Genomic DNA, 17,549 nt, shown 5'->3' with positions numbered 1-17,549 from the left:
TTTGCAATAACAAATAGGGCAACTAGACTAATACTCTTTAATCTAACCTCAATTTTTTAATCCAAATGGCTCTGAATACTTAATAAACTAATTCAGTTAGACGATACAAAAATCCAAGCAGTAGATTATGTTTGATAGTTTATTTTTCATTTATCTTTCTTAGTTGTTTCGGAATTCATGTTTTTCAAAGTGAAATCAGCGAACAGTAGATTTATACTTCTCTGAGCAGTAGCCTAATCAAATTTCCTAGGCATAACTACTGTAATAACTAGCAATTTCAACTCAGTGTAAAATATCCCTTACTGGTGTGTGAATATAAAAACACTGTATGTACTTTAACAAAGTGATAAAAAGGGGTGCAATAAATTCAACAGAATGCACAACTGACACAAACAACAAGTTCAACACATGCCAACCTGAGTCATGCAATTTTGTTCACTATATGAGGCCCTAATATTTTGAGTTTGTAGACTCCATTTACCTAATTTATTTCACTTCTAGGTACAAAAATGGAAAAATTTTTACTCAAGTTTCATTTCTATTGCTTTCATGATCTGAAGTCTATGCCAAAACATGTTTAATTTCAAGGATTATATTCCTAGCATTATTCATAGACTAAGCATACATGACAAGTCGCTAGATAAAATCACAATAGTACGTATTAGTAGTATATAAAATATTAACACCTAAGCAATTACGTATTTCATGTTTTACTCATGAACACTACTTATTTTCAATGCTCTTTCAAGTTCAGATTACTACTTTTATATACAAAAGGAATTATTATTCATACAAGAAATGATCAACATACGTATTGAGAAATGTATGCATGGACACAGATTAATGGATAGAATGTTTACAAGAAATTGGTTAATTGAATGTAAATAGCGTGCATCAAATATCCTGAGTGTATGTGTTAATCAGCATGTAAGCTGACCTTAAAATTCTGAGGTTTAATACTTGTTTAACCCAATAATTGACAGATGCATTAACCAGATAAAATAAGGCAGCAAAAAGTCCAACTGACTTTTTTACTATCATGGTCTAATCTCCCATTTGCTATGTACTAAGAACTTTATAATTAAGCTGTAGATGTTGACTTCTTTTATCTTTTAAAATAAGTGGTATACAATGACATTACAGATACAGAATTACACCCAAGTGTAAAGAAAAATGTTTCAGGGTAAATGCCAACATGGATATGTACAATTAAGTTTAAGAATATAACATTCCTTTAAATTCAGATACCAAGAAAGTGAGATAAGCTGGAGTCAACAAGCTCAAGTTTCAGTCCCCTCTTTTGGAATCAAATACTAATAATCATCACATACTGCCAAACAATACCTAGAACAAAACATGTCATTTGAGCTAAAATTGTTCATCAAAAATAAACTGAAAAGAAAATAGCATGCATTTTTTTTTTCTCTGCCCAAAATTAATGAGAACTAACAAAACAGCTAATATATCTAACTGTACATTTAAGGGTATTCTATATTGAAGGATCAAGGGTAGCTAACATCAAAATTATTTTTATCATTAGTCGACTCAACAGAAGTTACCCTCAGTTAATAAATAAAGCCTTGATCTATTGGGACCTCCTCTATTTTTAAAACAAATCCAATGAAAGTTGACGTTCCCTACACTTACAAAAACTAACCAAAGAGGTTCAATGTATTTGCTAATCTATAAAACTCAAAAAATATCATAATCAATAATGCAAAGCAATAGGAGACTTCTAATAAAAAAAGCTAGCAATTCAAATACAGTATACCTGCACTGGTGGTGGATGAGATGTTCTCATACTGGGGTGGGGCGCCAAAGGTGGACCACCATACATGGGACTGGTGGCACCCCAACCTTCACGCTTCAAGTCACAAGGAAGAACAAATAAGCAAGATGCATTGCAATACATGTACAACCAGGAAATATCAATTAAGATTAAATTACCCAACAGGCTACTGAACATTTCAAGCAACCATGCTGTACTCAAACACCCTTAAAAGGTTACATTTGGAATTCTGAACCAAATTATAAATATCCAGCCTAAGTTGGTTTACAAAAATGCCCAAGGGTTCTCAATTCCCCGGTAACAACTAGAGAGCACTGATTATGTGGTACAGCAGACATCTTACCAAGAGCACCAAACAGTGCTTTTCACTTGAAGTATACCAAAATTACAAGCTACTTTTTAAAACAATTTTCCTGCATAAAAAAATCAACACTATACAAGGTAGTATGAACTGGACTAGCCAGCCTTACCTGCTGTTGCTGATAGGGAGTTGATGATCGCCTAGCACTCAGTGATGAAGTACTGGGTTTACGAGCATGTTGCTGTTGCTGTTGCTGTGCAGCACCAGTAGCATATCCAAGAGCTCTGTAAAGACGTTCACGAAGTTCAACCATTTCACCCTGCAAAAAAATATATGAATAGATAATTATTTACATAAATACAAAACTTACCATTATTTTTACAGGAAACAAAATTCTAGGCAATCAAGCTTGAAGGAGAGGTTTCCAAAGAGGGATGTGTCATCCTTTAAAAGCTTTATTTAGGTTTAATCAAACGAAGGCTCAATAATAGCAGAAGTCATAAGAATACAGTGTGGTATCCAAAAATACCAAATTTGTAACTAATTTGTATTTTTCATAACTAACAAACCTGAGGTCTTAACATTAGGATTTCTCCCAACTCTCAACAAACACAAAATGAATGGATTATGTAATGACACTGAGTAACCCAGCAAGAAAAAACTTCAACTCTACAGATATAGTACCCAACTGAAGAATTCTACCACTAAACATTTAAGGAAATTCACAAATAATAAATCCAGGTAAGGCGGTATACCCAGTTATCGACGGGGGTTCAGTTTCGACGGTTTGATATTAAGTGAAAATTACAGATAACCAAAAATCAGCGATTTTTGGCGCTTATCAGAGTAAAAACTGGATTTTGGGGCTGATAACCAGTTAATGGCGCCTCTATTAGGTATATATCAGTGCCAATACTCTGCTATCAGCGCCAATAACCGGAAATCGGAGAATTTCGTTGCCGAAAGTAGCTGAAAATCTGGAATTTTCAGCACTAGGCAAGCCCCATGAAACCGGATCGTTGATAACTGAGGCCGCCAACAACTGGGGACTGCTTACTTGAAAATTAAAACTAACCTGTGTTGCGGAGTTCAAATAGGAGACTGCCGTGTTAAGAGTTCCCTGAGCAGCAAGGAGAGGCATACTGACATAACAATGAGCTTTACAGTGTTACCCTCGCTCAAATTAGCTGTTCGACCAGCAGCTGACAGAGACCGCTGCAGAACCATGATCACTTCCACCAAGTCCTTCAAATGAAACAATAATTGTGACATGAAAAAAAAAAATTCCACACCAGTAAAACTAGAGCTCTAAAAAAATATATACTACTACCCTGATCTCTACAATGTTAAAAAACTTCAATTTAATCATGGTATATTTATCAAACACCACCTCCAAAACATTACAAGTAGTACCTCGACAATTGTGGAAAAACTTATTAAGTAAAGCATCATTACATTAGCAAAGGCAACACATCATTTTTTATGTTTTATTTAATTAAAACTGAGATTCTTACCTTTAAAATATAGCAAAAAATCACAGAATATAACTTTTACTTGTACAGAAAGTAAAAAGTGAGCAAATCAATACAGCATTCAAAATAATGTGGGCTTTTGTCTAGTTTAAATGATGAAAGTAGTGGTGTATTTTAAAATTACTTGTAACTTAACTATCTCCACTATCTAATAACACTCTAAAATAAACAGCAAAAGGCTGGAGTTCAAGTGTCACTATTTTCTGTAAGCCCATATCATTATCATAGAAATGAATTAAATGCATCTTTTTTTTCAGTCACATAAGGTTAGAAAAACAAAGTACTGTACCTGCAATCTGCTGGTTTTGTGCTGGGTCGCAGTTTCAACCAACAGGCAGCAAACTTATCTAGACTTCCAGCCATTACATAACATATTACAGCTGATGGCAAACAATCAGGATTCCCTTCTGCTTCTAAACGTTCTCCAAGAGTCTCTGAATATTAAACAGAATGACAAATTTTTAATAAATTTGAATTTTCATAGCTAACATTATTATTATTAATAGGGCTTAGTTTTTCCAGACCTCTGTGTCTCAAGTAGACTCTTCTCGGGCTGGTTTAACAAAGCTTCAACCTTAACAATAGGATAAATCTTAGCGTACCAGCTGGAAAACAGGTTTAAACAACCAAAGATCACCTCCAGGAATGTTGAGTCGCAAACTGTCCAACATAAATGACAATCTTGCAAAAATTAATCAGAAAAATTTTTCCAATATAAATGAAAATCTTGCAAAAAATTATAAAAAAATTTTAGGAACCTTGTCATAGCATATGGGAACCTAAACAAAAATTATTCTTATAACTTGCATGGTACTTTATCAATAGTCTACCATTTTCTCTCTCTCTCTCTCTCTCTCTCTCATGCTAAATTTCAAGGAACTGATCTGTAACATCCCACTTCCTTCAAGTTTAATAATAAAATCTCAGCACATCTATAAAAACTGGATATTTCACACTTGAAAACTATCACCTATATAGAAAAACATGGCCCTGAAAATTACTTTTAAAACACAGTTATTGGTAGTTACCTGCTAAGCCTGGGAAGGTTTGATCATCTGAGTATGTGAGAGAGCAGTCAGAGCCTCTTTCCAAATGTGCAATGCTGCAACTACTTGCGATACTTGTCAAATCTCCTTGAACTATTGCACTGATTGTGGGAGCTACATTACACTCGATCCCACTCAGAACTAAGTCTCGAGTCTGCGGACAATGAAAAAAATTAGTAAGGAATAATGAAAAATGAATTAAAAGCTTAAAAGAAAGAATCCCAAATCTGATTATCATTTAAAGAAGTAAAAACAAAATAATACATACTTACAATGTAAAGAGCATTTGATGATACCACTTTTATAAATTATTCTCCATATTTGCAAGAGATACTGTTGCACCACTAAGTATTCCATAGGAATATCATGTGAGACAAAATGGAATGAAATCCAAGGTAAAATAACCCTTACTTTTGCAAATAAGTCAGGTCCAGCATGAGCAGCTAGGCTGAGTGCATGAGGATACAACTTTCGCTTTACACACAAATCAACAGCCGACTCTAAATAGCCTATAAGGAGAGCTTGAGTAAGAAGGCCTTGACTGTTTTCTCCTACTTCTGTGGGAAACACATCTTCTGCACAACAGGTTCAGGGTCAGGCTCTGGCGTAGCCTGAACCTCAGGTTCCACAACCTGCTAAGTTTAAAGAACATTTTATTTCCTTTCACAACTTTAATTTTAATTTTAAAAATAAAGTCAAATTACTTATACATGCCCAAAACAATAAAAACATCATTTATTAACCATTTAATTGCACCTTGTACCACTTTAGAAACTACTGAGAAAATTTAAGAACCAGAAGAATTTTGAACTTAATGGGGTTTAAACAAAACTAATGAATATAACAATAAAAATCTAATCAACGTACCTCAGCTTCAAATGACTGCGCTGAAGCGATCATTTCAAACTGCTCACTTGGGTCGAGAGAGCCAGTACTACCATCCTGCAAATCAAAATTTTATATGGAATTTAAAAAATGCAGACATAATCATACCATTCACACAACATTTACCAGCAGAATATTTCTGTATAAAACACTTAGATGTTAGGAGGACAACAACTTTATGTCATACCTACAACAGGATGAAAAAAAGAAAGAAAAAGAAGTTAGGTCGTTAAGTAGGGCACTTACTGGTTATTGTTAGAAATGTTCTACACACTGGCTAAATCTTGGAAACTTATCAAATTATAAAATCAAAGGCTATGGATGCAATAAAGGATAAATCTAATAAAGACAAGCAAGTAAGGAAGGACAATGATGGAAGTTTATTACATAAATCCTATTAGAGAGACTAAAAAAGAGTTGAAAAAGCTGTAATCACATTATGTATTTCCATACAAAATGTGTAACACAATACGAAAACATACTGCACACTAAACTATGGAAACACATGTTAACATATATCAAAAGGTTAAATAAAGTCTTCTTCCATTTCAACAAGGAAATTTTAGAAATTGTCTCTCAAAATTATCAAGCTATAATGAAATCACCTTATCAAGCACAATCCAGGTGAACTATCTAGTGATGTTCTCTAAGTAGGTCATTATGCAGCAAGTATAATAAAAGGTTTGCACATTAAATGGACACAATTCTCAAAATAAAAATGATATTGTTATAATACAATAAAGTTTCATACATACTTACCTGGCAGATATATACATAGCTAAGACTCTGTCGTCCCCGACAGAAATTCAAATTTCGCGCCACTCGCTACCGGTAGGTCAGGTGATCTACTGCCTGCCCTGGGCGGCAGGACTAGGAACCATTCCCGTTTTCTATCATATTTTCTCTCTTCCACCTGTCTCCTGCGGGGAGGCTGGGTGGGCCATTAATCGTATATATCTGCCAGGTAAGTATGTATGAAACTTTATTGTATTATAACAATATTATTTTCATACAATGAAACTTACCTGTCAGATATATCATAGCTGATTGGCACCCTTTGGTGGAGGGTCAGAGACAGCTAATATGGAATAGACAGGTAAACAACATATGTTGTAGGTATAAAAGAAAAAACCTTGGTTCCTACCTGATAGGTGGTAGACTTCGTGGCTGTAGCCTGGTAGTCTGCATCACCTCAAGACTTTAGCGAGATATTAGATCTATGGCTAGAGTTCTTGTGGGTCTGTCGATGGGTATAAGAACCGCTTACTCGGCAGAGCCTAAAAGGACTTTGTCAATGGGTACTGGACCACTTCTATGACAAACACACCTTGTGAAGGAGCATAACCAATCCCGACCACCTGATCCTAACCACCATGTTAGTATATAGAATTGTCTGAATTATCCCACCGAACTCATTACAAAAAAACCCACCCTAACTCGAAACGAAAAACTCAAAAAAAATTTTAATACTCCCCTAAAAGATATCACAAGAGTTCCTTACTGAACAACAGTGACTGGCCGCCAGTGCAGCACCGAGCCCTCTTTGTCAGCAGAAATCTAGAACATCTAGTAGAAGGTATGTACAAAATTTAAGGATTGGTGTTTGCTCCCGTACCCAGTATTGTATCCGCCGATACAAAGGGTCCCAGAGAAAAACATTTCTCGTAAGTCACGCGAAACGTCTTTAAGATAGTGAGATGCAAAAACTGAATTTGCACCTCCAATATGTCGTGTCAATGATTTTCTTTAACGACATATTCTTCTGAAAAGAGAGAGACGTCGCCAATGCTCTAACTTCATGGGCTTTTACTCTTAAAAGCGGAAAAGAGTCCGTCAGGACAGAACTTGTGGGCATCCGTAATGACGCTCCTAATGAAGAAAAGCTAATGCGTTCTTAGACATGATTCTTGTGGGGTCCTTAATCGAACACCAAAGACTTTGTCTAGAGCCTCCCATTTGTTTCTTCTTTGTAAGAAGAACTTCAAGGCTCTTACCGGGCAAAGAGACCTCTCTGTTTCTCTCCCTACGACTCAATAAGCCTTTGATCTCGAATCTCTTGGGCCAGGGATTCGCTGGATTTTCATTCTTCGCTAGAAAAAGAGTTCTAAACGAGCAAAAGGCCGAGTCTTTGTAAAGCCGACTTCATCTTCTAGGGCATGAAGTTCGCCAACTCTTTGGCTGTCGCCAAAGATAGGAGAAACAAGCATTTTCTTGTTATATCCCTGAACGAAGCTACGTGGGGAGGCTCAAATCTGTCAGACGAAAGGAACTTGAGAACTACGTCCAGGTTCCAGCTGGGAGGAGTTAGTTCCTTCTTTTTTTTTTGATTTGTCGTTTCAAAACGATCTAATCAAGTCGTGCAGATCTTTATTCTCAGCAATGTCTAGGCCTGTTTCTAAATACTGCCGAAAGCATGCTCCTGTATCCTTTGATCGTCGATACAGACAAATGAGAGACCTCTCTCAAGAACAAAAGGAAAATCAGCGATTTCGGTTATAGAGGTATGGAGGAGGACAACTTCTTAGACTTACACCACCTTCTGAATACCTCCCACTTCGACTGATACTCGTCTAGTGGAAGTTCTTCGGGCTCTAGCGATAGCGCTTGCAGCTTCGCGAGAAAACCCCTCGCTCTGACAAGTCTTTCGATAGTCGAAAGGCAGTCAGAGCGAGAGCGGGGAGGTTTTGATGAAACCTCTCGAAGTGTGGCTGTCTGAGAAGATCCATCCTTTTTGGAAGGGATCTTGGGAAGTCTACTGTCCACTCCAGCACCTCTGCAAACCAATCTTGTGCTGGCCAAAACGGGGCTATCAGGGTCATCCTTGTCCCGTTTGGACGCTACGAACTTTCTCAACACTTGTCCCAGATTTTGAAAGGGGGGAAAGCGTACACGTCCACATGAGACCAGTCCAGCAGGAAGGCGTCGACCACGAGAGCTCTTGGGTCTTCCACCACTGAACAAAAGACTTCCAGCCTTTTGGAAAGGAATGTGGCGAACAGATCTACGTGAGGAGTGCCCCAAAGATCCCAAAGACTCTGACACACCTCTGAATGAAGAGTCCATTCTGTGTGAAGGACCTGGCTTCTCCTGCTCAGTCTGTCCGCCCTGACGTTTCTCGTCCCTGAACAAATCTTGTCAGGAGGGAGATGTTTCTTTGTGAGGCCCAAATTAGCAGATCTCTTGCTATCTCGTAAAGCGACACTGAGTGCGTTCCTCCTTGCTTCTGAATGTAGGGACAGGGCTGTAGTGTTGTCCACATTCACTTGGACACACTGTTCGTCACAAAGGGTTCGAAGAACGTTTAGCGCCAAGTGAACTGCTAGAAGTTCTTTGTTTGCAATTTATGTGCCAGGACACCTGTGCTGCCTTCCAGGTGCCTGACACTTCTCTCGGTCCTAGTGTTGCTCCCCAACCCTTCTCCGATGCGTCGGAATACAACACTCGGCTTGGGTTCTTGGCGGACTTCCAGAGAAATTCCCTTGTTCTCTTTTAGAGGGGACAACCACCATTGCAGGTGTGGTTTCATCTCCATTGGAAGGAGGAAAACTGTCGGAGAGAAGTCCCGTCTTCCCAGTTCCAAGATCTCCTTAGGAAAAACTGAAGAGGGCGAAGATGTAGTCTTCCTAGAGGAAAGAACTGTTATCGAGCGAGGAAAGGGTGCCTAGCAGGCTTAACCATTCCCTCGCCGAAGTCTGTTCTTTCCCCTAAGAAGAGAGAGACTTTTTCAAGCCTCTCACGTTTCTCTCTTGCGAAGGAAATACTCGAAAACCCCGAGAATCCATCTGAATCCCCAGATAGACCAATTTCTGTCTGGGAATCAGCTGTGACTTCTCGAGGTTCACGAGTAGTCCCAACACCTTTATCAGGTCTAGGGTCAAAGAAAGGTCCTCCAAACACTGTCTCTCTGTTCTGGCCCTGATGAGCCAATCGTCCAAATATAGAGAGATGTGACGCCTTTGAGGTGAAGAAACCTCGCCACATTCCTCATCAGGTTTGTGAAGACCTGAAGACAGGCCGAAACACGGCCCTGAACTGAAAGATCCTTCCCCAGTCATGAAACGGAGGTACTTCTTCAACGAAGGGTGAATCGGGACATGAAAATAGGACGTCCTGGAGATCCAGCGACACCATCCAATCTCCTTGACGTAAAGCCGCCAGGACTGAGGCCGAAGTCTCCATAGAGAACTTCTCCTTTAGAACGAACTTGTTCAGAGCGCTGACATCTAGAAACTGGTCTCCAGCGAGGCTTTCGCAACCAGGAAAAGCCGATTGTAAAACCCCGGAGAGTTTTGCTCTAGAACCAATTCTATAGCTCTCCCACATTTGATTCACCATCAGACGAAGAGTATCCCTCAGTACAGGGTCCCTGTATCTGGCTGACAGTTCCCGCGGAATGGTCGTTAGTGGAGGACTGTCTTGGAAGGGGATAAGATATCCCTTCCTGATTATGGACATGGAAGAGGCGTCCTCGTAGTTTATGAGTGACCAGACGTCTGCAAATTCGAGAAGCCTGGCCCCCACTGGTGTTTGGAGGCTGTCTGTCTCACTTCCTTTCTTAAAGGGACGGGAAGGAGCCTTACCTCTCCTCTCAAGACCTCTTCTCTTAGAGGTAGCTCTGGAGAGAGGGCCTCCTCGAAAGGGCTGAACCGTAGAAGTCGGTCCTTTCTTGTCAACTGAAACAAGTGGTCTCTTCTTCCTTGCAGTTTGCAGGAGAAGATCCTGGAGTCGCCTTCTCAGTCAGTGATCGAGAAATGTCCTTCACTAACTGAGAAGGAAACAGGAAGTCAGACATGGGAGCGAAAACCAGGGCTGCTCTCTGTGAGGGAGAAACCGCCTTGGTTAGGAAGGAACTAAAAATACTCCTCTTCTTAAGGAGTATGCTGCGAAAAGAGAGGAGATTTCTCCTGATCCGTCTTGTACCGCCTTGTCAATACAAGCAAGAATACTCAGAATGACTTCGGGGGTCTAGACCATCCGAGTCATGAGCTTTCTTAGACATCACCCCAAGGGACCAGTCTAGGAAATTAAACACTTCCAAATTATGGAAAGAGTCCCTTGAGGAGATGATCCGTCTCCGAAATCGCCCAAGACACGCGAGCTCCATTCAAAGCGTGTCTCCTTGACGAGTCAACCAAGGTTGAAAAGTCCGCTTCGGCTGCCGCTGGGAGAGAAAGGCCCATGTTCTCCCCAGTTCGGTACCAAAAACCTCTCTTGCCAGAAAGTATGGCTGGAGGCATACAGAAGGTGGTTCTGCCCAGATCCTTCTTAGACAACATCCATTTGTCTAAGGACTGAAGCGCTCTCTTCATAGAGATCGTAGGTCTCATCTTCAAGACCGACGAAGACTTAGGCACAATCGCACTCGAAAACAGTGATCGAGGCGAAGGAGGAGCGGAAAGGAGAGTTAAAGAATCTCCGTATTCCCGTAAAAGAAGGTCAGTCAGAACTTTATAGTTCGAGACTCCTTCTCTAACCGTCACCCTCTTCTTCCGAATCTCCTTCTACACCTTGTGGAGAATCGGCCTGAAAAACGAGAGGATCTTCATCCCGTTCTCTCTCTACTGGTGACAAACTCCTACTAGGAGAGGGGCTCATAGAGTGAACCGACTCTCTCTCACGTCTAAAAGAAGTCTCGCGTCTGCTTGACTTCTCGCGCCTGAAAAGCTCCTCGCGCTTGGCTGGCGCCTCCCGCTTGTCTGGCGCCTCGCCGCTTGTCTTGCTCCTCGCGCTTGGCTGGCGCTTCACGCTTGGCTGGAGCGTGTAGCCTGGCTGGCATCTCGCGCCTGGCTGACGTCTCGCGCTTGTCTGGCGCCTCACGCAATGTTGACTCCTCACGCCTGGCTGGCGCCTCACGCCTGGCTGGCGCCTCACGCTTGGCTGGCGCCTCGCGCTTGGCTGAATCCTCGCGCCTAACTGGCGCCTCGCGCCTGGCTGGCGCCTCACGCCTGAGCGTATCCTGATCTAGAGCAACTCGCTCGGATAGATCCTGACGTTTGTAAGACTCTTCGCGCCTGGAAGCCGTCCCATGTTCTGGAGGACGCTTCACGTCTGGCTGGTGAAAGAAGACGAGACTTCTTAATAGGAAGTCTAGCGTCCTTCTTGCGAGGGGGATCCCTCGAAAGAACTCCAACCAAAGAGGCAATCGCTCTTGAACTGCAAGCAATATCCTCTTGGAAGCCACCCCAGCGTCCTCTTCAATAGAAGAAGCGGAGAACTCGAGGAGTGCGATCCTCAAATACTGTTCTAGGACGGCGTCGAAACCAGCTTAGCCTTCTTGATAGAAGAAGGAGCTTCCTCCGAGAAGCGTTCCGGGCTCGAGTCGAACGCGTGCTCTTTCCAATGCCTTTTCAGTGGCCTAGAAAGATCCGAGTCCTTCCACCCTCGTTTAGGTGAAGGAGAACCGGACGACGAGAAACAATCTCGTAGGACGCTTCTATTAGAGCGGTCCTGAGCAGACTGTAACGAAACAGAACCTGCTGAAGGGACGCCTGACCGTTGGGGATTCCCCACAACCTCCGTACGACTTTCGACTTTCCTACTCCTCTGGGTATGTGAGTTTGGAAGAGGTCTAGGCCTGGGAGCATCGCAGGGACGGTCAGACGCCCCCTCCACAACACTGGGAACACTCACTTCACTTAGTAATTCACAATCACTAGCCTTACCTTGCATGGCTGCCATCTTTGTCTCATTCATACGATGAGTAGCCTTCAGATTGGCGATTCAGAAGCCGAATCCGAATGCAAAGCCTGTGAGGATTCAGATACATAGGGAGAATCATATTTCATTAATAAAAGGAGAGTTAGACTCAGAAAAAGGCTCAATAGGCCTTGTACTCACACTTTTGTGCAGCCCGTCTAATCCTATCCCTCTCTAACTTCTTCAAGTAAGAAGTTAGAGTCTTCCATTCATTAGCATCCAACTTTTCACACTCAATACAGGTGTTAGCCAAAGAACAGTCAAACCCCCTACATTTACGACATACAGTGTGAGGATCACCGAAGCCTTCGGTATCCTCACCTTGCAGCCCTACATTCACACACACATCACACTAACACTTGAATCAGACATTCTATTAGAAAAATCAAAAGCAAGTCCAAATCCAGTCCACAGTAGCGAATGCCAAAACAACGATCCAGTACGTCACCAAGAAATCCAATAAAGATGATCAATAAAGTCTTGAAAAGCGAATTCCAGTCAGGAGGTAGTAACAACAAGTTGATACCACCGGCGACAGAGAGAATATGATAGAAAACGGGAATGGTTCCTAGTCCTGCCGCCCAGGGCAGGCAGGTAGATCACCTGACCTACCGGTAGCGAGTGGCGCGAAATTTGAATTTCTGTCGGGGACGACGGAGTCTTAGCTATGTATATATCTGACAGGTAAGTTCATTGTATGAAAACTAAATTTCTCCTATAACAACTTCATAACCCCCCAACAAAAATAAAATTAAGCAAACACATTTTCCCTATCCTAATAAAAAATAATCAAGAAACGACATTAGATCTCACACATGCCAACAATTTTATTTCCATCATCTTGACACACTATTATTATAAAAAACAATTAAGTAAACAAAAATCAAAATGTACAGAAAGACGGATAAGAAGCCAATCAATCTGGCATTAGTTATGAAACCAGTATATGTAACACCAGAAGACATGCATCTCACACTGGACTTGAAAAATGACAAATTTAGCGTTAAACTAAAAAAGAAAAACAAAAGCTTTTCTTTCAACAAGAAATTTCCAAGGTGTACAGGGTACTAAAACAAACTACAATGCATAGACCAGTAGTACTTACTGGAACAACCAACCACCCTTGGCTGTTTGTTTGCATTCTCCTCTGCTTGCAGGAAATGAAAAGATATTTAGTCTAGAAAAAACACAACTAAACTACAGTCACAATAGAATGAAAACACAGTGCACTGCTAACAGAAATCATGTACGCATGAAGCAAAATGGAAGCACACCAAAATGAAGTATTTACTCTGATTGCAAATACAGCATGCATGAATAGACAAAACAGCAAAGCACAATAAGCATGAATGGCAATTACCCAATTGAAAAGAAAGCTTTGCAATAAGTACACAAAGAAAAAATATTACTATAATAAACTTGTGATTCTTGTTAAACTTTTATTTTCTCACAGGCTGTTAATAAGCTGTCAAACTTTCCTCTTCTTTTCTTTTATTCCACTTTCCACCTCTTAGGAGCAAATTTTTAAGGGGATCCCTACCACTGTCTAGAAGTTTCTTATCCAGGTACTTTATAAAGACAACTTTTTTAGCAATATTTTGCTAGAGCAGACATGGTAACTTGGGAAGCTGGATAATGACCATGAATATTCACTGAGGTCTACCTTATGCACAGATGGAGATTTATGGCACTAGTTAACGTCCAGTAAACTACTTAAAAATACACGAAAACTAAATGTACTTTAAGATAATCACACAAAAAATTTAGTCCAAAATGCTGCGATAAACACCAAAAATACCAAATTTGTAACTAATTTGTATTTTTCATAACTAACAACCTGAGGTCTTAACATTAGGATTTACTAGCGCCAAGCTGGAAACCGGTAGAGATTAAAATTACACTTTGTGAGATCCAGGGACTAATGGCATCTATACCAGGTCACGGGGCATGTATACCCAGAATGCCACGGCTACCTGTGACCCATCAGTTATATTTCTAACCAAGTTTAGACTGCTAGAGGGGTGGTTCGAGGTGGGCCTTTAACTGTTAAGACCTCAGGTTTGTAGTTATGAAAAATACAAATTAGTTACAAATTTGGTATTTGTTCATACACGAAACAAACCTTCGGTCTTAACATTAGGATAGACTTACTATTGGAGGGAGGTAATCTCTACAACTGACTGGGAGTTTGCCACCTTATCCATTTCCGAATATATAGGGAAATTCTTAGAGAATGGACAATGAACCTAGGACCAAAGATATAAGCGGATCTATTGGTTTCCTCCCACTGGATGTAGATGCCATTCTACTGTTTACTCTTGTCCCTTGCGACTGGATCCACCTCACCCTCTTTTCCTTATTATCCAAAGGGGTGTGTTGCTACTGAAAAGTATATCATCAGCTAAGATAGCTTCACAGTATGGCTGACCATCTCACCTGCATCTAGTCCGTTCCAGCACATGACGTACTCTCCTTCATATTGCCCATAGTTAAAGGAGTAGGAAGAAAGTATTAAAGAAAAAAGACCAGTCATCCCATTCATTCTACTTTCATACCTTCATCTTAGACTAGACGCAAACTGACCCGCCAGGGGCACTGGATGAACTATATCACTTGTTGGCCGCCACCACTGGACCCAAGGAAAAGGTGTCCAAGGATCTATGGGCAACATCTTTCAAATAAAATGAGGTGAAAATTGTTTGGCGCTTCCACACGCCAGCTTTCAGAATTTTATCCACAGACATGTTCTTCTTAAATGCCAGGGAAGCACTCACACCCCTGATGTCATGAGCTCTAGCTCCCCACCTGGCTATCTGACCCTCTGTCTTCTGCAGTATAAGCATCTCTGATCATCTCCCTTAGCCAAAATGATATTGTATTCTTGGACACTTCCTTCTTGTTCCGTCCAGTACTTACGAACAACCTCTGGCACCCCGGCCTGAAGTGCCTTGTTCTCTTTAAGTACTCCTTAGTGCCTGACGGGGCACAGGAGCATCTCAGCTTTGTCATCTACAAAGTCTGCCAAGGAAGGTATGGTAAAGGAGTCGAATCTGCCGTCTACTATTGTTGGATTTTGGGTCTTTGCCACACGAATTCTGGGACAAACTCACACACCATTGATCTCCAACCTCTCGAGTGCTTTATGAGATATGAGAGGCCATGTAGCTCCCCCACCCTTTTGGTTGAAGCCAGGGCCAATAAGAAGACTGTCTTCAGGGTCAGGCTCCTATCCGTGGACTGCCTTAGTGGTTCGTAGGGGGGTTTTGTCAGACTACTCAGTACGCCTTGGTCAGATCCCAATCTGGGCTGTTTTAGCTCCTTTGGTGGGCATGGACTGTTCAAAGCTCCTCATCAGCATGGCCAACTCCCATGAAGACGATATGTCCACTCCTTTCATTCGTAAGACTGAGGCTAGAGCAGCCCTGTACCCCTTCACTGCAGATACAGACATATGTTTTTCTGTTCTGAGATATATCAGAAAGTCTGCTAACTGCTGAATAGTGGTACCGAGTGGAGACACGTTCCCTCTACGACACCAATCACAGTATGCTGGACCCACTTTCCTTGGTATACTGTCGCAGATGATTTTCTGATATTACCTGCCATCTGAGTTGCTGCTTTCTGCGAAAACCCTCGCTCTCGGAGGAGATACTTGACAGTCTCCACCCGTGAAGCGATAGGGACTTCACGACTGGTGGTACCTCTCCACGTGAGGCTGACACAGAAGGTTGCTCCATGGAGGTAACTCTCTTGGCACATCTACTAGGAGTTCCAGTAGGTCTGGAAACCACTCTGCTTTCGGCCATAACGGGGCTACCAGGGTCATCTTGAGGTTCTGAGACCGCATTACCCTGTTCAGAACTTGACGGATTAGACAAAAATGGAGGAAATGCGTACACGTCCAGATTGTCCCAGGGGTGTTGTAGCACATCTTCTGCTACTGCCTCTGCGTCCGGGACTACTGAACAATACACTTCCAACTTTTTGTTGTACTGGTTGCGAATAGGTGCTACTGATCGGTCCTTCCCACAACATGAGCATCCTGTCCACTACCTGTTGGTGTAGGGACCACTCCGTTCCCAGAATCTGATCCCTGCGGCTCAACTTGTCGGCCACTATGTTTCTTTTTCCCCGGAATATACCTGGCCTTGATGTCTACCAGGTTCTCTATAGCCCACTGGTGAAGTTGAAACTGTCATCACATGTAACTGCCGAGAAACTAGGCCTCCTTGCTTGTTTATATAAGCTACTACTGTGGTGTTGTCTGACATCAATACCACTGAGTGTCCCTTTACTCTCTCCCTGAATTCTTGTAGAGCCAGGAAAGCTGCTTCAACTCCCAGCACGTTTATATGGAGTTCTCTGTCCTTGCAACTCCATTTTGCTGACACCATCAACTCCTCCATATGGGCTCCCCAGCCTTCTAGTGACGCATCCGAGAACAGCAAGAGGTCTGGGGAGGATTGTTGAAGGGGGACACCCACTGTCAGATTGTCGTCGTCCACCCACCACAGCAAGTCTTTCCTCACTTCTGCCGACAAGGGAATTTGCTCGTACGGGTGATCTACTGTTGGTGACCAAAACTCCTTCATCCTCCATTGTAGGGACCGAAGGTGTAGCCTTCCTTGTGGTACTAGCTTCTCCAGGGAGGTTAGGATTCCCAGCACCACCTGCCACTGTCTTGCTGGCTGTGTCTGCTTTCCCAGAAAGGCATTCACCACTTGTTTGCATTTCTCTACTCTTTGGTCTGTCGGGAATACTTTGGCTTGTGTTGTGTCTATCACCATTCCCAGATATTCCAAACGTTGACTTGGATCCAGCTGCGACTTCTGCTGATTCACCACAATACCTAGGCTGTGACAAAGCTGCAGGAGGGCCGCCCTGTCCTGAGTAATTTCTCCCTGGACTTTGCTATCACCAACCAATCGTCCAGATATCTTTATTAGACTGATCCCCTGAGCATGCGCCCACGCCGACACGAGGGTGAAACACTCTTTTAAAAACTTGAGGAGATGTCAATCCGAAGCACAGGACCTTGAATTCGAAAGCTTTCCCTGCAAGACTGAAGCGGAGAAATTTCCTTGAAGACTGATGGACTGGTATCTGAAAGTATGCGTCCTTTAAATCGACTGTCAGCATAAAGTCTCCGATTCTGACTGCTTGTAGAACCGTTTTCGGAGTTTCCATCTTGAAACTGGTTTTCCTATAAACAGATTCAGCGTTGACAGGTCTATTACTGTCCTCCACTCCCCGTTGGCTTTGGGTACCAGGAAAATCCTGCTGTAGAAGCCTTTTGTCGG

General features: G+C 41.9%; 3 protein-coding genes across 3 annotated transcripts in view; all 3 read right to left on the bottom strand.

The window, feature by feature from the left end:
- Positions 1 to 17,549, bottom strand: part of LOC135197283 (protein transport protein Sec31A-like) — a 178,742-nt gene that overhangs the window by 111,413 nt on the left and 49,780 nt on the right.
- On the bottom strand, positions 1,757 to 3,337 carry LOC135197278 (protein transport protein Sec31A-like). The gene is made up of 3 exons (XM_064224403.1): positions 3,166 to 3,337; positions 2,260 to 2,409; positions 1,757 to 1,864 (listed from the first exon to the last, which is right to left on the bottom strand). The coding sequence occupies exons 1-3, from the start codon at positions 3,229 to 3,231 to the stop codon at positions 1,757 to 1,759; spliced, it is 324 nt and encodes a 107-aa protein (XP_064080473.1). The 5' UTR covers positions 3,232 to 3,337.
- Positions 3,754 to 17,549, bottom strand: part of LOC135197271 (protein transport protein Sec31A-like) — a 39,428-nt gene continuing 25,632 nt past the window's right edge. Inside the window, 6 exon segments of the mRNA XM_064224389.1 lie at positions 3,754 to 3,781; positions 3,912 to 4,056; positions 4,651 to 4,822; positions 5,080 to 5,241; positions 5,244 to 5,300; positions 5,536 to 5,610. Coding sequence (XP_064080459.1) covers positions 3,754 to 3,781; positions 3,912 to 4,056; positions 4,651 to 4,822; positions 5,080 to 5,241; positions 5,244 to 5,300; positions 5,536 to 5,610 — 639 coding nt within the window.

Source organism: Macrobrachium nipponense, chromosome 23 (assembly GCF_015104395.2).
Source record: "Macrobrachium nipponense isolate FS-2020 chromosome 23, ASM1510439v2, whole genome shotgun sequence".
Taxonomy (NCBI): domain Eukaryota; kingdom Metazoa; phylum Arthropoda; class Malacostraca; order Decapoda; family Palaemonidae; genus Macrobrachium; species Macrobrachium nipponense.
This window is presented reverse-complemented; position numbering and strand designations above follow the sequence as displayed.